Here is a 22,926-nt window from a genome sequence, read left to right on the forward strand (position 1 = left end):
AATGGCAATACTGAAACCACTGGGACCCAGATGCAAAAAGTTTGAGTTTTGGACTAAATTAACAAAAGTGACCAAACCACAGGGACCAAAATGGCAGTTTACTCGATTTTTTATTAAAAGTCCACTCGTAAAGAAAAGTCTAATCTTTTGGAGTGATTTTTTATTAAAAGTCCACTCTTAAAGAAAAGTCCAATCTTTTGGAGAAAAATCTTCCATCGTGACATTCATATCCATATATTTCTTATCCTGATTTACAAACATTGCTTTTGTAATAATTTTCATTTGTAATAGTTCCAATGGCATCTTCTTCATCCACATCTTCTCCCTCATTGTCATGGAATCATGATGTTTTCCTCAGTTTTAGGGGAGGAGACACACGTAAGACATTTGTGGATCATCTCTACACAAGTCTTGAGGAACATGGAATCCACACTTACAAGGACGATGTAACACTTGCCGCGGGTGATTCAATTGGTCCGGCCCTCTTGAAGGCTATTAGAGAATCGCGGATCGCTATCATCATATTCTCGGAAAACTATGCTACTTCTTCATGGTGCTTGGACGAGCTTGCGTATATTATGGAATGCATGAAAGAGAGAGGACAAATCGTTTTGCCCATATTCTATCATGTGGATCCCTCGGATATACGATATCAGAAAGGGAAGTACAAAGAAGCCTTTGCCAAACATGAGATAAGGAACAAAAACAAAGTTGAATCTTGGAGAAAAGCACTGTTTGATGCTGGTAATCTTTCTGGATGGGTATCCGAGCACACTGCAAATGGGTAAAATTTTTCTCTTCATGATTTTAAGCTTTTGTGCTTAATTAAGACCTCTGTAATTTTTCAAACTCAATCTAATAAATGTATTGTGGAGTTATAAACATTCGGGGATTTAGAGAGAATTCATACAAACTTAATACTTGCATTACATTCAAATGTCGACATACATAGGGTCAGAGCCGTCCCCGAGAACTTTAAAAAAAATTAGGCTTCGGGCGAAAAAAGTTGGGCCCAAAAATTGTGGTTAAGGGGAAATGATTTAAAAAAAATAATACCTTGATGGTGGAGTCAAGACTTCCCTATGAGATGACTTTTCCACTCCACCACAAACACTTATTTACATAATAAATGGATGCATATATTAAACATATAATTTAGTATATATTTAAAAGCTTAAAAAAACCTTTCGGGCCCTTTAAAAATTTGGGCCTCGTGCGACGGCTTGGGTTGGCCGGCCAAGAGCAGGCCCTGCATAGAGTATTTATAGGGTGAGATTACTTGGGGAACAAGGAATATAAACTTAGCATATAAGATAATAATATAACTAATATTTCTAACTTATGTTATAACTAAAATAATACTAAGAGGGTGTTTGGGATTACGTTTTGAAGTGATTATTTGATTATTGCGTTTGTAAAACATAAATAATCTAAACAAGTGTTTGGATGAAAAAGTGATTATTCGCCTCCAAAACGCAGTTTTGGGGAAGCATGTACCTACATGCTTTTTCAAAACGCAGTTTTGAAAACGCAAAATCTATTTTGAAAACGCATAATCTATTTTGAAAACGCATAATCTATTTTGAAAACGCAACACCAAACACCCCTAACTTAGGATTAATCATAATTACGCTAACATGTACAAGTTGTTACAAAATTTAGCCCATCTTGCTTTACCTTTTGATGATCAAAACTATTCATTATGTTCCATAATTAAGAGTGTTACAAGCTCCATTTGATATTCCCTTTACACTATGCATGAGTTTATGTTAGTAATTCTTGTGTATCCAATGTGCAGGCATGAGTCAAAGTTCATAAAAGAAATTGTTAACAAAATCTCAGATAGGTTGTATTCGTTACTTCCAAGTGCAAACGAAGACTACATTGGAATTGTGACTCGTGTGCACAATTTGAAAATGAAATTAGAACTCGGGTCAGGTGGTGTGCTCATGATTGGAATATGGGGCGTCGGGGGTAGTGGTAAGACTACTCTAGCGTCTTGTCTCTACGATGACATCTCTGGTAAGTTTGATGGATGTTGCTTTCTAGGAGATATTAGGGCTAAATCAAGTAAGGCCGGCGGTTTGGTAAAATTGCAAGAGAAAATTATCTATAAAGTTTTGAAACAAAAAAAAGTGGATATCGGGAGAGTTGAGGAAGGAAAACGCATGATAAAGAGTAACTTATTTCATAGAAAGGTCTTGATTGTTCTTGACGATGCCGATGACCATAAGCAACTAGAGGCGTTAGCTGGATCACATGACTGGTTTGGTCAAGGAAGCCGTATAATAATCACCACTAGAGAGGAGAATTTATTAAATTCTCATGCAGTAGATATGATACACCATACTAGCTTGCTAAATGACGAAGAGGCTATTGAGCTCTTTTGCAAGCGCGCACCTCGAAATGGTAGAAATGTGGAAGATTATGAGTTGCTTTCAAAAGGCGTGGTGTCTTATGCTGGTGGACTCCCTCTAGCACTTATAGTTCTTGGTTCTTTTCTATGCGACAAGAATATAAACGAGTGGAGGAGCGCATTGGCTAGATTGAAAGAAGTCCCAAACGCTAGTATTCTGGAAACGCTAAAAATAAGTTATGACGGACTTAAACAGGTAGAAAAAACATTGTTCCTTGATATAGCATGTTTTTTTAGAGGAAGGTATAAAAATGATGCAATGGAAATCTTTGATGCTTGTGGTCTTCACCCTGTTATAGGCATAAAGGTGTTGATACAAAAGGCTCTCATAACCATTTCACATGGTTGTTTTGAAATGCACGATTTGATACAAGAAATGGGACACTACATTGTTAAAGGAGATCACCTTAACAATCCTGAGAATCATAGTAGAATTTGGGAGAAGAAACATGTTCAAAGCATATGGGGTATGGATACAAAGAAGGTAATCCGGATTAAACTAACTATCCATCCATCTTTTAAAGCTAATATATCTATATTAAGGACTCAGTTTTGACACAATGTGTTCTTTTATGACAGGAACTTGACAAGATTGAAGCATTATCTGTTAGTTCCTACATGTATGATTCATTACCAAGTCAAAACAATCAAGTTGTTGCAAACATGAAGAAACTACGATGGATTGACTGGAATGTCGGTCGTGGGAGTTCATTCTCAAGGAATTTCCCACCACGGGAGCTTCGTTGTCTAATAATGAAGGGCAGGCAAAAACAACTTTGGAAGGGTTATAAAGTAAGTATCAAAACATACTCCATATATTCCTTAATTTGAAAAAATTAATAGTTTAATATATAACAATTAACTAAGACATAAAAATCAACTTATCAAGGAGACTGAAATAAATGATAAAAATATCAAAAGGGGCAAAAAAATTTGTTACAAATTTTCAATGAATTAGACTACAAGTATACATGTCAAGTATTAGATTTATTTTCCATTGAACTCTTTATGGATCAACTTTTAACTTTATCTATACTACTATGCAACAGTTTCTACCGAATTTGAGAATGATCAAACTTCAGGCTATGGATTACTTAATCGCTACACCAAATTTTGGTGGACTTCCAAATCTTGAAACATTCATGCTTCATACTTCTCGGAGTATAAAAGAGATTCATCCATCGATTGAAGGCTTGGAAAGACTTGTTTACTTAAGTGTTGAATATTGTAGCAGTTTCAAGAAGTTTCCATCCCTTAACGTGATAAAGAAACTCGAGACTCTTATAGTCTCAAACTGCAGTAAACTTTCTAATAGCTGGAAAAAAGTCGCTTCCTCTGAACAATATCGTACAAACCTTTTTGTTACTTGTTTGCAGTGTTGCTGCGGCAACGCGCATGAGCGTGAACTATCAGATGATGTAAGAGCGCCTTTTCTAATTCACAAAGGCGTGAACCATGTAGGCTTACAATTTATTAGCAGATGCTTAAGAAAGTTGATTCTCAGACGATGCAATTTTGGAGATGAAGACATTGACTATGATGTCTGGGATTTACCCAACTTACAAGAACTTGATCTATCACTAAACTTATTCTCACGATTAAATTTTAGCGTCTTGAAAGCTCCACGACTCAAATGGCTTGATGTGTCAGAGTGCACAAGCCTTGCAGAATTGTCGGGGCTCCCATTAAGTTTATCGTGTCTTAGAGCAGATGGATGCGAGTCACTAAATACTGTTGGAGATACAACAAACTGTAAATGGTTATGGTATGTCTCATTTTTTGGGAGGAACAATGGAGTAAGTGCACTTGGTGGTGACACAGTACTACATTCTTTGCTCGAGGTTAATTACGCTCTTTCTTTTGAATTCAATCTTTAATTATATCAACCGAGACACATACGAGAATAACGTTAAACCAATAATCATAGATATGTTTGATTTTGGTTTCAGGGATATGCTATTGAAGATCACTTTATCAGTTTCATTCATTCCGCATGGGACCATATTCCAAAGAGGTTTGTAGACAGGTTGGTTAGGGGGAAGACATTTACATTGCAGCTTCCACCTAATTGGTACAATGACTATTCTGGTTTCTTAATATGCAATGTTAACAACTACTACGCTCTATCTTTTACGATAAGTATGAAGCAGGATTTAGACAAAGATTCTCGGTCTGAGGTTTGGCAGGAGTCTGATGAAGCAGTACCCGAGTCTTATTTTAATTCAACATATGTAGGATATGTTTCCTTTAACTCATTAATGAGGTATGGCGCAAGGTTGAATTCGGCATACAATATGATTTCATTTTCCATAGACGCGGAGTATGAGACATCTTGTGAAGGTGAGAGTAGGTTTGTAGCTGAACTTGTTCCTAGGAAAAGTAAAGATCATGATCATGGGGTGCGAACAACAAAAGTCACTACGGACTGCTCACAATTTTTTGACGATGAACGTGTGTATGGGAAGACATTTACGATCCAACGTCATTCAGAGTCCTCTATCAAGATTTTATGGCGTCCTTGCTACTGGTACTAGTCTCACAAATCCATTTTCACATGTCCCTCACTACTTGTCGACCTGTGATTTGGTTTGCTTCCCATAGTACTCCCTCGAACTCAAGTCCATTGGGCCTCACCTCCGAAAGTAATCTATGTGATCATAGCTTGCCATTGTGCCTTTCACATCTTAGCTAAACAATACCATTTGATAAAACAGATTGAATTAGCCCACTTGTCTAACATAAAAGTACCACATGTGGTTCCACTCTAAAACCAACTCGCAAGAGGGAAGTAACCCACCCAACTGTTCTAAAATGGATCTATGTCCATAAGTTCTTGTTTTGAATGTATTTTTTCTGGGTATGATTTGGAACTTGCGTTGTAAAAAAGTAACCAATCTAAGGAACTTCTTGCAATTTGTTTTTAAAATTTGCGTGCAGCGATATCTCCATCGTGCTTTAGCTTTTGTTTTGACTTTTGAGCTACTCAGATTAGTAGCTTTGAAAAAAAAATATTACAACTTTTAGATGCGAAATTATCCAAATAAACTTTCACAATCATGACCCAGAATTTTTTTGGGGATGCGGAAAAATTTAAAGATTTTAGAGCCCCTAGCTATATAAAGAAATTCGGTTCAAAGCGGGTCGGATCGGGTCGGGTCATGTAAAACCAGTAAAAATAAACAAACAAAGTTTTGCAGGCCAAATCATATCGGGTTAGGTTGGGTCAATTTCAATTTTCAAACAATCAAACCCTATTTTCTAACTTTCCTATCACATTAACAAAAAAAGTTTCAAGTAAAACAGTAAAAAACATAAAAAGCCTTCATAAGTAAGTAAATTTAACAACAAAAAACCATCAAAGTTCAAATGCTACCTACTATTTCTCCTAGTCATTAAATAAAACAACAAAAAAACTTATTTAAGACATAACTTTGTCTTTAACTAGAAGAATCCGACAAAAAAAGTGGTCCAACCCTTTTTCTCTTGAGAAACCGCGATATAACTTCTCTACGCATGATTCTTATCACATATAAATTTGTTCTGTAAGTTCATAAAAGAACACTAAACATTAAACAAAATAAACAATCATATTTAACCAATACCATAGTCCATAAGTTTCAATTTTAATTTTCAAACATTCAAACCCTAGTTTTAAATGTTGATTAGTAATCATTTAAAGAAACAAAACTTGAAATAAAATAACAAAATCATTAAATACAAGTCTAGACCAACTAAAAAAAATCAAAAAGCAAAAAAAGATCAAACCCTTATACATACATATTTTCTCATAATCACCACATAAAACAACAAAAAAATATCAATAAAAAAGGATAAATCTTTGGGTTGGGTTTGGGCTTGGGTAGTTGGGTTAATAAAATTAGATTTAGATTGGGTTAAGTAAAGTGAATAAGTGGTTAAAGAATAAGGATGAGGTTCTAGAGTGAACAGTAGTGTATTTGTGAACTAAGTGAACAAATCCTGGTTATTGATTTACATCATCAAATCGTAAAATACACTAGTCATCATCAAATTTTGGCCTTTGATTTACACTTGTGTATTGATAATCAAGGGCTAGGATTAGTTCACTAGCGTTCACAATCAAGGGGTTTAATTTTATTTATAAATTCATAATATTTTTTTTCTAATGAGGGCGGTTGAAAATTTTCAAGGGGTGTGATTGAAAAAATCCAAGAGGCGTGGTTGAGATTTCCGTCGAAAATTAGCACTAAAAACCTTTTTTTCAAGGATTGCTGCCACCCACTCACCATTAGGGGTGTTCAGGATTCGTTTCGAATTCGAAAAATTCGAAATTCGTTTAAATTCGATTCGATTATCAAGAATTCGTTTCGATTATAAGAATTCGAATTCGATTCAATTCGAGTCAAGTAAATCGAATACGAATTTATAATTTCAAATCCGATTCGATTCGAAATTCGAATAAAAATTATACATTTTTATTTATTATTTTTATATATAATACATATATAACTTTTATTAAGCTATACAATAAATTATTTTCAAAATTTTTTCCAAGTATTAAAATTACCCATTACCAAACCCACAACATGACCCATAAGTAAAACCTAAGTATCTATCAATAGATTTCTAACAATAAAAATATTAACTTGTAATGTGGAGTGATTATTTCCGACTTCTCGTTTTGAATTTTAGATTTGTGGTACTTTATTTGTAACTTTTTAATGTGATATCGTGCTTTATGGTTGCTTTAAAGTTTATGTTTCATTTTGATAGTTTTTTACATGTTTTAAAGAATCTGAATTAAATCGAATTTATTCGAATTCGAAACTTTAATCGAATACGAATCGAATACGAATTGGGTTTTTATTCGAATACGAATTCGATAGGTTTTAATCGAATTCGAATCGAATACGAATTCAAGGAAAAATAAAAATTATTCGAACAATTCGAGTCGAATAATTCGAAAATTCGATATTCGATTCGATGAACACCCCTACTCACCATCATGGGTAGGTATACGCTATGTTACATAAAACATGTTTTGTTATGTGTTCTGCAACTTCATTGTTTTAGGAGGCTCTTTGTTGTTATAACATGCAATTTGAGTTGTTCAGAATCTTGAAATATTGTTATAATTTGCCGAAATTGTCTGTCATATGACTCATTTGGAGTTTATGACTTATCATTTATAGATTTTTTTGTTTATAACTATAACAAGATAGATGAACCTCACATCTAAAAAACTTATAAAGTAACCTGTTTTTTCTTTTGTTTGTTTCTATTGCCTTTAGGAATCATGTGAGCCCATAATGCATTGTTTAGGAAGTTTTAGACAGGTATGTAAGAACCGAATCAAACACTCTGAATTCATGGTTAAGGGAACGAATGAAGGTAATTTATATATCCTCTAATTTACAACATTTCTCTGCATTTCTGTTTGTACATTATGCATCTTTAATTGTATAGTGGTTTTGTTGGATGGTTTTCTCATATTGTGGGCTTTAAGGTGGTTTTAGTGACTGTCTTTTGTTTTACACCATATCCTGTAAGGTGGTTTTAATTCTCTCTCTCTCTAAAGTATCAAACTCTCTGCATTCTCTCTACATTTTGTATTGCTTCTATATCTAAAATTGAGGCCATCGCCTTTGATGTTATCAGTAGCCATGTTGGTTGTGCTTTTTTTTACGACCGGTAATCGTTTTGAGAAACGCCGGTTTAAATGACCGTTGTGATCGTTGTCGCCGTGGCTGTTGATGCCCAATGCCTTTTCCTATTAGTGTAGGTTTGGGTGTTTGACATGTTTTCTGGACGTTGGTTTTGTTTTGGGTTATTTAAAACCCACTGATACCGTTTTTTTGAGGGGTTTTAAAACCCGCATAAGGAATGCGAGATGATTGTTGGGTTTGGATGTTGTTTCTATCTGGCATGCACCCTGAATCCTTTGGAGTTTTTGCTAACAGTCTGTTGTGGCGATGATAGTGGCCTGCTACCTGGCATGGCAACTCCGGTTGCGGCCGTAGCGGCAGCTGAGCCTCTTTATTTTCCGATGATGATGTGATGATTGTAGATCTGAATCGGTTCTATTATTTGCTTTCTTTTGTTACCTTGGTAATGGTGTTGTTAGTTGTGTTTACATTTGTGGTTTGGTTGGTTTTACCTCACACCCAGTTACTTCATAGTGTGAAAATTAACATAAAAACATATTTTTGTTGGCGTTTTTCTAACATGGTAAGAATGCCTTGTCAAAGTTTTTAAGAACTGGAACTATGTGCACCTCTGACCAAACAATATAATAATAGAGAATCAGGAAAATTAATTTGTGATATAGGATCATAGATCATTTGTTAATACACCGTAAAAAATCTGTTTCAATTATCTAAGAGAAAACAAGGGATGTGAAGTTGATGTTTATTGGGGAGTTGTTATGTTGGTTTGTGTATGTGTACAGGGGTATGGGGTTGGATGCAAGTTCGATTGGAATTAAATGGGAAAATGAATTGACTGATATGTTAGGGCTTATGATGGAATTATGAACCGGACGTGACTATTACAGATATTGTAAAGATCTGTGATTAAGTTTGAAACTTGTCAAATTGGCTCATTGGGTGGTGTAGGGGAGAAGACAAGGATATTGTGTGTGGCTTTTACTTTACAAGAATAAGAATTGTGAGTTATGAGAGTGAAAGAATGGTTGTTATAAAAACATAGATTATATGAGTTGTTTATGTGATAGATTAAAATTTGTATTTCCTTTTCAAGTATTTGAAATTATGCGTCTCTTTTTATTGTTTATGGAGTTGTCGTGTATTCCGTCCGTCACTACAATGTATGTATGTTAGAATGCTTAAGCACTTTGACGGCTTTCATACCACTAAGCCCCCGACCGCAACGCGGCGGGGCGTATATCTAGTTGGAACGAAATATGGCATATGAGTTTAATCCAAAAGAAATATACTTGTGCGAATAAAGGTTTGTTTAAAAACATCAAGAAAAGTTTTGGGATTAAAACCTACATCAACGATTTTATCAAAGAATACTTTAGAGGAAAAGATCAGTCAAATTACCATTAATGGAATCATTGAATCGGTATATATTGTATATATTCTTATGTTCCCATTAAAATCAATGAGAACAATATTATGTCACACCCCGATTTCCACGTGTATCACCGGTGGGCCCGGTGGGGGATTTACCGTGACGTAGTTGGCAACAATATAGTCAAACCACAATATATGAATGCACAGCGGAAGCATAAAGATAAATATAATTCAACCATTTACTGTAATATCCAAATGTATCACAAGTAGTTGAATAGTATCCACAGGATGGATCAAATAAATAAAAATATTGTTCAACAGATAGACATCAAGCTTGCGAGACTTCCTTAGATGCTAGGGAGCTACTACCAGCCAATTACGTGTAGTACCTGCACTTAATCCTTTTGGGAAAATACGTCAGTTTACACTGGTAAATACAATCAACTGACTCATTTTGTAAAATGGTTGAAAATTGGTTTGGATGCACATGGCATAAACATGTTTATTTAACTTGGGAGAATTATTTAAAATTATAATCTTGTGAACGAATTACATGTTCCTTCTTTGCGTTCAGTAGCCCGGATCGTGCCGGGTTAAAGATCAATAGACACACCACATTTGCGTAAAACCGAGGTGGGTAAGCCATCGGCTACGTCTTTTAATAATATAGACATAATACCGGGTGTACGCCTACACCCGACTGTCAAGGTCGTGGCCATTTCGTAAAATGATGCCTAGGATATCCGGGACATGGTCATTAACCCCCCAAAGGCTTTTAAGTAACAAGACTGTTTAAATGAGCCGATCAAACTATTCAATTAACCACCTAAGCGATGGAATTATTTGATGCTCAATCAAGCGGTATTTTATATACCGTAACCCAAGCCCGTATAAGGGAAAATAAGTTAAAAGTATTTACCTTTGCAATGTATATTCCTTAATCAATTAAATCACCGATATCTTTTACTGGGGCTCCTTATTCTGGAACGAAGGTTTTAAATAACCTATTAGAATCCTAACGGGTCTTTATATTAGCCGTAGCCTAGACCGGTTAGTTTCGAGGGATCGATACGGTTTAATCGCGTGAAAGGCGAAAACCGAGAATGGAATGTGATTCTGACCCAACAAGTTCGGAGACTTGTTTTATACGGGTTTAATATTCACACTCTGGATTTTGGGGTCAAAATGATATGGTTTGACCCGTATCGGCTAATCTATGTAAACTAGTTACATAAGCCGAACCGTGCGCGCAATAGGCGCAACGGGTAACCGTAGGAGTCTTACACTGTTTCCCTAAGTTAATATACTTTAAAGAGGTTGTGGTATCAGTAGGATACCTTCCATAACGCCCGTAACGAGTTTTAGTTCATTATACGCCCCGTAGGGGTTTTCCGGTCATTTTAAAGACTTTTAAAGGGATTTCTGAGTTCTACAGGAAACCTGAGTTTCCTGATCAGTTTAATAAGTCTAAAACATCTTATTTATTATTTAAAATCAATAGCAACTGGAATCAGGTCAAAAGACCTTGTAGAACTCAAGTTTTGGCCGAAAAGGGCATATTCGGTATTTACCGAACCGTAGCCATAACCGCAGGTTATGAGCAGGTTAAAATTAATTAAAAATCTTTAAAAATCCCAAAATATTATTTTACTACAGTGGGTAAAAGTTTTGGTGACGAAATCTTGGCTTAGGTAGGCGTTATGCTAATTGCGCCGTTTATTACAAAAGTTTCATATAAATGCGCTATTTAACATAACTCCCATTCTAGACCTCGGATTGGCGTGAAACTTTAGGGACATGCTTAGAATTTAGTAAGCAAGGTTATGGTCCCTTCACGTGTCCGAAATACTCGTTTAATTTTAAAAAAGGGCGTTACGGTCAACTTTTAAGTAATTAACGGAAATGCGTAAGAGACTCGGACAAACAACGAACCGGTCACAGAGGGTGATACCATCACGTGACCTGGTCCTAAGAGAGTCCTAAGGCATATCTACATTGCACTAGAACGGGTCAGAACTAAGGTCAAAGCAAAAGTCAAACTTTTGCGACATTCGGCTCCGAACCGGGTCAATATAGCAAATGGCCGAATCAAACGAGTTTAGACAAGTTTATATACTTAATATCATGTTTTATGATCATCAAAACAGGTTTCATAGCATATACATTACAGATTATGCACAAAATCGCAAAATGACTTTCTGTTGACTTTTTAAGTGCACGTTTGACTCGACGTTCGACATAGTTAGAGTGGTGATCAGTGGGAACCCTTTTAGAGGTTTATTACCCACATAAATACCAACACATAACCACTTTTGATTCGACAATTCACTGAACCATTCGTGAGTTATCGCAAGGTCAATCGTTAGTTACGACGGATTGACTTTTAGGCTAAACTAAGCAAAAACAAAACCATAAAAGGTTTGGCATACTTACAGAGACTTGTGCACAACTTAGAATGATAAGAGAAAGCTTTGAGAGCTCCAAGTATGATCAGAAGAGTGTGTTTGAGGTGTGTTTAAGTTGTGAACATTGAAGGTCTATTTATAGTACAAGAAATGCTCTTAGATCATCACACATTGGTCTACAAGTGATCATGGATGATGGGCAGGTGTCCTAAGGTGTTATGGGTCGAGTAGGGGGTGCCCATGCCTTACATATTGCCTAGTTGATCCTTCACAAGCTCAAAAGGCATGCAAGTCCAAGGTTTCTGCATCTGGGCGTCTCACGCGGCCCGCATGGAGAAACCATGCACATTGTACGCGGGCCGCCTGAGTTCAAATATCAGACGCGTATCAATAGGTGGCTCGCGGCCCGCCTTCACTTAACCCAAACTGTAACGCGGCCCGCGAGAGGGTTGTTTTTCAAGTTTTTTAAATCTTTTGTAATCATTGCTAGAATCTGGTAATTAATAACGAAATCTTCTGTATTTATTAACCTGACCTTTCGGGTTTGAAGGGGTAACTTTGCGATATGGCCCTCGATTATTTACAACTAAGGGCCTCGTGTTATTTACCCGCATCGTTAAGTCCCCGGTTATCTTGTAAATTATTCGGAAAGTCTTAACTTTCATTATTGACGCTTTTAACCCTTCTCGTACGAATTTGATCATAACTTTCTCGTTTTAAAACGGAACTTCGCGGAATTTATACAGTATATTCTAGTGAGCGTATTTTACTGTTACAAAGCCTCGGGTACGTCAAAGGGTCACTCAGAGGTATAATTAAACATGTTGACACAGTTAACCCCTGTAGCTTGTAATCTCTCACTTTCTTCCGCGTTTCGCTTCCGTACGATCCATGATTTATTCGTTTGAAGGTACGAGCACCATTTAGGGTTACTATACAGTATACTTACCCTTGTTTGATATTAATAACCCTTGAATTTACATACTTTCAAGGTTTGTCAACATTAGTCCGTTATTAAATATAATACGCCACGTGTAAACTTAAGACACGTGTCAATACATTATTGGACACAAAATTTCGAGGTGTTACATATTATAAAAACAAAGACGATTACAGACTAATGACAGGTAGACGAGCAACAAGTTGCACCGCTACCCTCTTCTAAATAGCAAACCCTACCCTGCTAAACACAAAATTCTGCCCCTTAACATGCGCGGTGTTACTGCTTACCACCTGCTGAACCCGCTTGAGGAACCGCACCGCGTCAGGGGCGAGAGCGCCAAAAGTATCGAAAGCGAACGGAACGAACACGTGCTGATTCTCGATGCAAGCTTTTTCATGCTTAGCTACTTTGGCCGCCTCTGGTAAGATCAAATCTCAACCATTCAAAATAGAAAATTTCTTCTAGAAGCAGCAGTTACAAGTTTAGAATATTGACTTTATGAATTCCATGTTGCATTTGAACTAACATATTCAGGGCCGCGATCTAATTACTAAAAAACTTCCAGAATTCAAAAAACCTCCAGGTTGGAGTTACCAATAGTTCTACTTACAAATTTAAAATTAAAAGGTAATATTTTATAACCATCAACATAAAGAAGATGCATATAATAACATGTTACAATTACAATTTGGAAAAAATTGTCTGCTCCTAGAATAAATGGAAGCTTTAAAACCTGGAAAAAAAAACAAACATAAAAATGTTAATAAAACCACATGTAAAAATTGGAAAAAAAAAACATAATTTAAAACATTTAATGTTATTTTGTTTTGAATTTACAAAATTAGTATTTTAACACCTGATTAAACATAAATAAAAAGTTGTATATAAATTTTTTACCATTTAAAATAATACATATGTTGAACTTTGAAGGCGCCAAAAAATGGTAAAACTATCCCACAATTTTTTAACTTGGGGTAGTGGGTCATATTATCAAGTATATAAAGAGATTTGGGGTTAAAAAAACATTACCTCTGCTGTCTAAAAGGAAGATCATCGTAAAAAAGCACAAATCAGTCGGCCAAGGTACTCTTTCCATTATATTACACTTTCAGCTTTGAAACTCTTAACAAAAAACTTTTGTTATTTGGTTTAGAAAGGACACGAAGATTATGGTGAAGAAATGGACAGGGGTCCTTTAGGAATCATGTGTGCCCATAATGCATTGTTTAGGAAGTTTTAGACAGGTATGTAAGAACCGAATCAAACACTCTGAATTCATGGTTAAGGGAATGAATGAAGGTAATTCGAACGAAGTATGGCATATGAGTTTAATTCAAAAGAAATATACTTGTGGGAATAAAGGTTTGTTTAAAAACATCAAGAAAAGTTTTGGGATTAAAACCTACATCAACGGTTTTATCAAAGAATACTTTAGAGGAAAAGATCAGTCAAATTACCAGTAATGGAACACATGAACTCATTGAATCGGTATATATGAAGAACATTAGTATAAGTATTATTATGATATGTCATAGGTAGGGAAGACCCAACGGCTCACCGCTCGTATAAAGGGTTGGCGCTAGTTTCCCGCCAACTGTCAACAAGTGTCATAACTGATGGGAGTTAGTTATGATGATTAGAATAGGGTATATATAGATGGTTCTATTTAGGTTTTCCATTATCTCAAATGCGTGTAAATGTTTCATTAAATTCTCTTTTTGAGTAACATCTATATATGTATTTTGTTCATTTTAGACATGATTTGATAAAATTGTCGAATGAAACATTCAATCGTTTTAACGAAAAATGGCTTATTTGATGTGCTCTGTATGTATATATCAATCTTCATAAAAGAATATAACTAGATATAAAAAATGTTCAATAAATAAGTAGTGGTTGCCAACAAATGGCTAAAAGGACTAGCTACTTGCATAAAGAAGTCTAAATGGACTAGCTACTTGCATAAACAAGTCTAAATGGATGATGTTAGCTTAACCAATAGGTAAACGTTTGTTTGGTAGCACTTCAACCTCACAATAAGTGGTTGATATGAATAAAAAAAGCAAACTTGAACGTTGAATTTGTCTTTCCTCTTAAAGTTGACATTGTGCGGGTTTTTTTATAAAAAAATATTTTTAATATTCATGACATAGTGCATTTAAGTCTCGTTTGAGGTATGCGCATATAAATGTATATATGTGGGCGCTCGGGAGCAAAAGTGAAATTGCACTAATTTTAACGTTATTTTACGAATTTCGTGAAAATAATGTTAAAAGAGGGGGATGGTTAATCATGCATCATGTGGTGACGTTGATAGCCGAAAGACAAGGGAGTACATGCACTAATTAGCCTTTGTCTTAATTGCCGAGTGTTATGTGTCTTATGTCCAAGGCTTGTTACAAAACTACCATTGAGCCGGGAGTCTTATTGGAAGCAACCTCTCTATTCCTACGGGGTAGAGGTAAAGCTGTCTACATCTTACCCTCCTCAGACCCTACCTTACCTTTGCTATTGGTGGGATTTACTGAGTATGATAATGAAATTACTTAAACATTTGTTATGTAATGATGGTTTTGTTCCGTCATCAGTACTGATTTTTTTTTTCCGTCGATTACCGATTTTGTAGTTGTGTTTATGATCAATTGATTATATATAAATTTTTCATCTTAATAAAATATAAATAGAAATATTTCTTCACCGGTTTTTCTAACTTTTGATCCAAATGTAACAAATTGATCATATATTATTATTTAGGTTAGGAGTTGGCTAAAAAGTTCAAATTTCCTAAAAAGTGTAAAAATCATAAAAGATCATAATGTCAATTATAAAACACATTAAAAACCCACAAATAACATAATAAAGATTACTAAAACATCATATATGTAGGTTTTGTATGTGTTTTGAATGATAAGACTTTTGATTATGGAATGACAAACATTATTGAGTTTTACGTTGATTAGCATGTTGTGTGTTATATTTATGTCTGATGGTGTGTTTGTAGTTTTTATGGACTTTTATAGTTTGAATATGGTGTTCAAGTAATGTTCACTCTGTTATGTGTGGGTTTTAGATTTGTTTTATGGCTGAAATTATAATGTTTTATCACTTTTTACACTTTTTAGTAAACAAGTTAACGCTACCCCGCGCGTTGCAGCGGAATGTTGATAGTGAAAGTCTTTAGTATGTTGATTATAAATATTGAATTATTATGTCAGATCTTCAATGAGTTTAACACTTTGTAAAAACCGATTAATTGATTATAGTTATATAGGTAACGTTCTATTTAATAAACAGTATTTAAAAATAATGTATGCTTCTCTAATAAAAGTAATTCTAATGATACTAATATTTGTATTAGTTTAACTAGGTTATAACCCCGTGTATTACACGGGTTGAATAAATACATTTTATATACTAAATAATAAAATAATATATATTTAAAAATCTTCTTTATTGCACGAGTTGAATAAATTTTTATATATTAAATAATAAAAAGTTATATCTATAAGAACAATATTATACAGGTTGAATAAATATAATTTTATATACAAAATAATAAAGTTATATTTTTAAAACCACATGTATTACACGAGTTGAATAAATGTAATATTGTTTACCAAATAATAAAATAATACATCTTTAAAAACCTCATTTATTACACGGGTTGAATAAATGTAATTCTATATACCAAATAATAAAAAAAATACATCTTTAAAAATATGAGTATTACACGGTTTTTATAAATGTAATTTTCTTTACTAAATAATAAAAAATATATATATCCTTAAAAAACCTTGTGTATTGTACGAATTGAATAAATCTAATTTTATACATCAAAAAATAAAATTACGATTTTGCCCCCCGTGGTTATATCATTTTTACCCTTTTAGCTCAAAAAAGAATTTTTTAACATCTAAGCTCCCAACGTCTTTTTTCTAACCTTTTTGGCCCCTAATGTCTTTTTTTAGCCCTTTTGGCCCCTAACATTTAATGGATGGGGTTAGTGTGAGGGGCCAAAAGGGTTAGAAAAGAAGACGTTGGGGGCTTAGATGTTAAAAAATTCTATTTTGGGCTAAAAGGATAAAAGTGATATAACTACAGGGGCCAAAATCATAATTTTCTCTAAATAATATTGTAAATGAGAAGAAAATATTAAACTAAATAATAATTATCCATAAGATATTAAACTAAATAATATTTAATAGGAGAGTTATCTATAATTAATTAGAAAAGATTAAATTAAAATAATAATATCTATAAGAGATGCTCTATTATGATGACAAGTGTCCCAAAAGTGGTTTCTTTTATTATATAGTATAGATTGGTTATATTGTTTTATAAAACTTTAGGGGTTAATACAATTATGAGTAAAGCATAGGGTCATCATCATCATACTTAGTAAATCCCACCAATAACAAAGTTAAGGTAGGATCTGATGAGGGTAAGATGTAGACAGCCTTACCTCTACCCCGTAGGATTAGAGAGGCTGCTTCCAGTGAGACCCTCGGCTCGATAGTAGTTTTTCATCAAGCCTTGGACATATGGCACATAACACTCGGCAATTTAGACAATTGTCGATTAGTGCATGTACCCCCTTGTCTTTCGGCTATCAGCGCCACCACATGATGCATGATTAACCATCTCCCTGTTTTAACATTATTTTCATGAAATTAGTAAAATAACGCACTTTCACTTTTCCCCTCGAGCGCCCACATATATATATACATTGTATGCGAATAACGCAAGCGGCGCGTTGAGCAAAGCATAGGGTGTAAGCTGTAATTTCTTAGACCTTAGAAATTAGTTTTGAAAATTTAAATCAAAAGCACACTTTTAGAAATTAGTTTCAATTGGTGGCGTTGTCGTGATGGCGGTTAGGGTTTAGGATTATTTTATTATTTTAAATAATAATCAAAGGTGCGGTTTTTTATATGAACCAACATACCCTTATTTTTTATATTGACAATTAAATAAACGCGCCGCGCAAAATGATGCGATGGTTTGCACAACAATAACAGAATAAAATTTGCAAATAGTGTTATGGTTACATGAAAAAAAAGGTTTATTAATTTGGCCTTTCAATATTGTTTAGTTAAATAATCAAATAAAAAACAAAGTTAAAAATAGAAAGAAAACAAAATCGAAAAACAAAAGCCATATCTAAATTATTATTTCGCGTCATTTGAATCGTCTTTTTAGAAAACAAAAAAATGAAAGGGTTCACATCTACTACTCCAAGCGTTTGACTTATGTGATTTTTTTTTCTATTTATTTTAACCGTTTGAAGAGGCGTCTTATAGTAATTTGATAATCACCATTTCCTTTAATAACTTTTCTAAGGGAAACAACTTTTGAAGCAAAGAGAGGTAATCTAAGTTATTAATTGTATATATAGAAAAAGGGTATAACCTTTCATCAATAACCTTTTCTAATAGACACGACTTTTAAACAAAATAGACATAACCTTTTCATTAATAACATTTTCTAATGGATGCGACTTTTAAACAAAAGAGACGTAACCTTTCCATCAATAACATTTTCTAATGGACGCGACTTTTAAACAAAAGCGACGTAACCTTTCCATCAATAACCTTTTTAATGGACGCGACTTTTAAACAAAAGAGACGTAACCCAAGTTACTTTTTCTAGGGTTATTAATTTGGACTTTGTAGCCGAACCCCAACCTATTATTTAATATAATATGAAATTATTTCAAGTAGTAAACAAAACAAGTTGCCTATGTTATATATATATTTCGACTCACATCTGTTTTACCTTATATATATCCCACTATACCAAAAGGAGTGTCATCCCTCTTCACATCTGTTTTCAATTGCAATTACCAGCCCTTTAATTAATTTTTTTCAAGATTTACATCAAAGATCATGTCTTCCATTGAAGAACTGAAGCACTTGCAGATTTCTCTCCAAGACATATCAGACGCAACTAATGATTTTTCCGATGAAAACTGTATTGGATTGGGTGGATTCGGGCAAGTTTATAAAGGCATATCTGAAAAATACGGTACCATCGCTGTAAAGCGGTTGAGTCGTGATCTTGGGGAGCACAGTCAAGGAGATCGTGAGTTTAAAACAGAGATTGCTTTGCTTTCTAATTACAAACACGAAAACATTGTCTCTCTTCTCGGATATTGCGATGAAGATGGCGAGAAGATACTTGTTTACAAGTATGAGAGCCAAGGGAGTCTTGACAAACATTTAAAGAGTGCAGATTTAACCTGGACCCAACGTCTAAATATTTGTTTAGACGCTGCCCGTGGGTTAAAATACCTTCACCATGATGTTGGGGCTGAACATAGAACCCTGCATAGGGATGTGAAGAGCGCAAACATCCTTTTGGATGAAAACTGGAACGCGAAAATTTCTGATTTTGGATTGTCGAAAAAAGGTCCTAATGTGCCGGATAGCTTTGTTTCCTCAAATCCGTGTGGCACTAAAGGATATATTTGTCCAGAATACGAGACTACCGGGTATCTAACACCCAAATCTGATGTTTTTTCATTTGGTGTTGTATTGTTTGAGGTGCTGTGTGGAAGGCCGGCATATGCTCCGGTTGATGATCAACCTTTTTATATTTGGGTCCAAAAAAGTTACAAAAGGAAAACATTAAATTCGATCATTCATTCGGGTTTACATGAACAAATAAACCCGGCTTCCTTACATGCATTTTCAACCATTGCGTATCAATGTTTGAAAAACGGAGAAGAACGTCCAACAATGAAGGAGGTCGTGGAACAACTTCAGAAAGCTCTTGGTGATCAGATGGTAAGTTGTTGCACTCCCATAACACCTGTTTTACATTTATTTGTTATAGCGTTTTACTTTAATAAATATCCTTTTATTTCAGTTCTTAATAATAATAATTTACATCGAATCCAAACAATAAAATTCACATGCCTTATTTCTGGATATTCTTTTGTTTGGTTGTTTGTCATAGGCACCAAGTGAACCACGGTCTGATGATTTTGATGCTCTTCATCAGAGACAGTCAAGGTATTTCTCCTGAAACAATTGATTTCATTTTTTCCCTCATGTATAAGACCACCCGTATTGACCCTTGTTTTGGGCGTTTTTGAGCCAAACAACGCCACCCCACGCCCACTTCTCCGCCCCCTTGGGCGTTTTTCAACCAAAATTGGGTTGGAGCGTGAAATATTCCATGCCGGAGAGAACTTTCAATTGACCAATCACATGCAGGTTTAAACATAATGCTCAATAAAATATTTTTGATGTTTTTTTATTTAATTTTATTTACATCCCTTTTTAACATAATGCCCCACATCTCCACTACACCCATTTTAAAAAACGCCCCATAATACCACATTGCTAACTATATTACCACATAACGTAAAACGAACAAATGTAAGATATTAATCATTACACATCATGATCTAATATAATTCATCAAAACTAACACGCCCCAAGGACTTGGTCCGTAGATGATGAGGTGGCACCCTCACCATTTGACCGCTGAAATTAAAAAAGGAAAAATTAAAAAAAAAAGCAATAAACGGCTATTTGTTAAATATAAAAAGATTAAATTTTCATATTTAAAACCTACACTAACTCTCATTTAAACCATTTCACTTTCAAATCCAACTTACACACTTCATTCAAACGAGAATGTTTCATAACATATCTTAATATTTTTTTAGGTTTAGTGTTTATTATTATTATTATTATTATTATTATTATTATTATTATTATTATTATTATTATTATTATTATTATTATTATTTTAGGTATGTTTATTATTATTTGTTATATGTTTTTTATTTTTATTATTATGTAGGTCTTTATTATTATTAAATGTATCTTTTCAATTTAATTATATGAATGTTTTATTTTAATGTTTACTAGGTTATAACCCCGTGTTTTACACGGGGTTGAATAAATAAATTTTATATACTAAATAATAAAACAATATATCTTTAAAAACCTCATTTATTGTACGGGTTGAATAAATATAATTTTATATATTAAATAATAAAAAGTTATATCTATAAGAACCATATTGTAGGGGTTGAATAAATGTAATTTTATGTACTAAATAAAAAAGTTATGTATTTAAAACCACATGTATTACACGGGTTGAATAAATGTAATATTGTTTACCAAATAATAAAATAATACATCTTTAAAAAAACCTCATTTATAACACGGGTTGAATAAATGTAATTTTATATACCAAATAATAAAAAAATTACATCTTTAAAAATATGTGCATTACACGGTTTGAATAAATGTAATTTTCTGCACTAAATAATAAAAAATATATATATCCTTAAAAAACCCGTGTATTGTACGAATTGAATAAATCTAATTTTATATATATTAAATAATAAAAAGTTATATCTTAAAAACCTCATGCATTACATGGGTCGAGTAAATGTGATTTTGTATAGTGAAAATAAAACTATTTAATATATTAATACAAAGTTTGGTTTTCATGATAAAAATAGATTATTCTGTTGTTGAAAAATTTGTTAACAAAGTCTCAATAAATTTAACCCTTTATTTAAAACTCCGTAAATGTATAAATAATAAATAATATTAGTTAATTTTATTTTAAGTTTCGTAAAATCTATTTGATACCAAACTAAACAAAACGTTCAAATATAATTAATTCAAATAAATAATATTATAAATGAGAAGGAGATTAAACTAAATAATAATTATCCATACGATATTAAACTAATAATATTTAGTAGGAGGATTATCTATAATATAAAATATTAAACTAAATAATATTTAGTAGGAGGATTATCTATAATTAATTAGAAAAGATTAAACTAAAATTATAATTATCTATAAGAGATGGCCTAATATGATGACAAGTGTCCCTAAATTGGTTTCTTTTATTGTATAGTATAGATTTTGAATTTATTTATTTAATTTTAAATAACATCTTATTATTTAAATATTATGAAATATATAAAAACAAAGTATTTTTCAAGTAATTTGATTTATATTAAATAATTTTAAAAGTAGGTGATGATGTGGATGGTAAGGTGAAGGTTTAGTGTTGTAAGAACACTGTAGGCTTCTGAGGGAGGTTTGAAATGTAGAGTGACATGCTAAGGTGAAGGTTTGTAGAATCCAACATTGTAGATGATCTTACAAACTTGTTAAATGGTTTTTTTTGGCATTTAAGGGGCCCAGAATAATATATATATATACGGGATGGTTCATGCGAAAACCACTTTTATTGCAAGAACTAATGTGAATGGGGCTGTAAACGAACCGAACGAACACGAACGAGGCCTTGTTCGTGTTCGTTCGTTAAGGAAATAAATGTGTTCATGAACGGTTCATGAACACTTACCGAACGAGATTTTATGTTCATGTTCGTTCATTAAGAAAATGAGTGTGTTCACGAACACAAGCGAACACAAATAAATTTGGCGAACGCGATGAAGGATAAAGGTGGATGGCCCAGAGAGTAGGACTAGAACTTGAATCCCTTATTGTGGAACGGAGGTAGATCATACTCTTCGATGTAAATAATGAGAAAAGAAAGTGAAATGGTGCATAAACAAGGTGAAAGAGGGTTTCCTTGTTTGATTGTTAGGGTAATGATATAAATAAAAGTTTAATAGTATAAAAAGTGTAGATAAAATATATGAAAGTATAAAAATCTTTAATTAAAACACGAACATACGAACATAGACGAACGCAAATGAAAGAATGTTCATGAACACCTTACCGAACGTTCACGAACATAATTGAATGAACGAGACCTTTGTTCATGTTCGTTCATTTAAGTTATCGAACGGAATTTCTTGTTCGTGTTCGTTCATTTATTAAACGAACGAACATAAACGAACTTCCCACCGAACGGTTCACGAACTGTTCGTTGAACGTTCGGTTCTTTTGCAGCCCTAAATGTGAACACAAAAAAATAAACTCACCACACCACCAAAATACTAAAAAAACTACACCCCCCGCCCCCCCAAGCCCCCCCCCCCCACATGCTAAATGCTAAAAACTAAACCATAAAGCTAAACCCAAAAAAAAAACTTTAAAAAATCTAAAAATCACACAAAACATTTTTTTTAATATTTTTTTTATAAAAATCGCTACTTTTAGTATACTTTTTTTATTAACGAAAAGTAGCGATTTTTAT

The 22,926-nt window shown here is 33.6% G+C and overlaps 2 protein-coding genes across 2 annotated transcripts in view; both read left to right on the plus strand.

The window, feature by feature from the left end:
• The first annotated feature begins 219 nt into the window (after window positions 1-219).
• LOC110871874 (TMV resistance protein N) lies at window positions 220-5,342 on the plus strand. The gene is made up of 5 exons (XM_022120626.2): window positions 220-784; window positions 1,799-2,900; window positions 2,996-3,208; window positions 3,466-4,257; window positions 4,366-5,342. Exons 1-5 carry the CDS (start codon window positions 297-299, stop codon window positions 4,948-4,950), a joined length of 3,180 nt encoding a protein of 1,059 aa, XP_021976318.1. The 5' UTR covers window positions 220-296; the 3' UTR covers window positions 4,951-5,342.
• Window positions 5,343-18,584: 13,242 nt separating this feature from the next.
• LOC110869456 (TMV resistance protein N-like) overlaps window positions 18,585-22,926 on the plus strand; it is a 46,360-nt gene continuing 42,018 nt past the window's right edge. The window contains exons 1-2 of the mRNA XM_035976385.1: window positions 18,585-19,565; window positions 19,738-19,793. Of these exons, the coding sequence (XP_035832278.1) occupies window positions 18,666-19,565; window positions 19,738-19,793 (956 nt within the window). The 5' untranslated portion in view covers window positions 18,585-18,665. The remainder of the gene's footprint in view (window positions 19,566-19,737; window positions 19,794-22,926) is intronic.

This window comes from Helianthus annuus, chromosome 8, assembly GCF_002127325.2.
Source record: "Helianthus annuus cultivar XRQ/B chromosome 8, HanXRQr2.0-SUNRISE, whole genome shotgun sequence".
NCBI classification, from domain to species: Eukaryota; Viridiplantae; Streptophyta; class Magnoliopsida; order Asterales; family Asteraceae; genus Helianthus; species Helianthus annuus.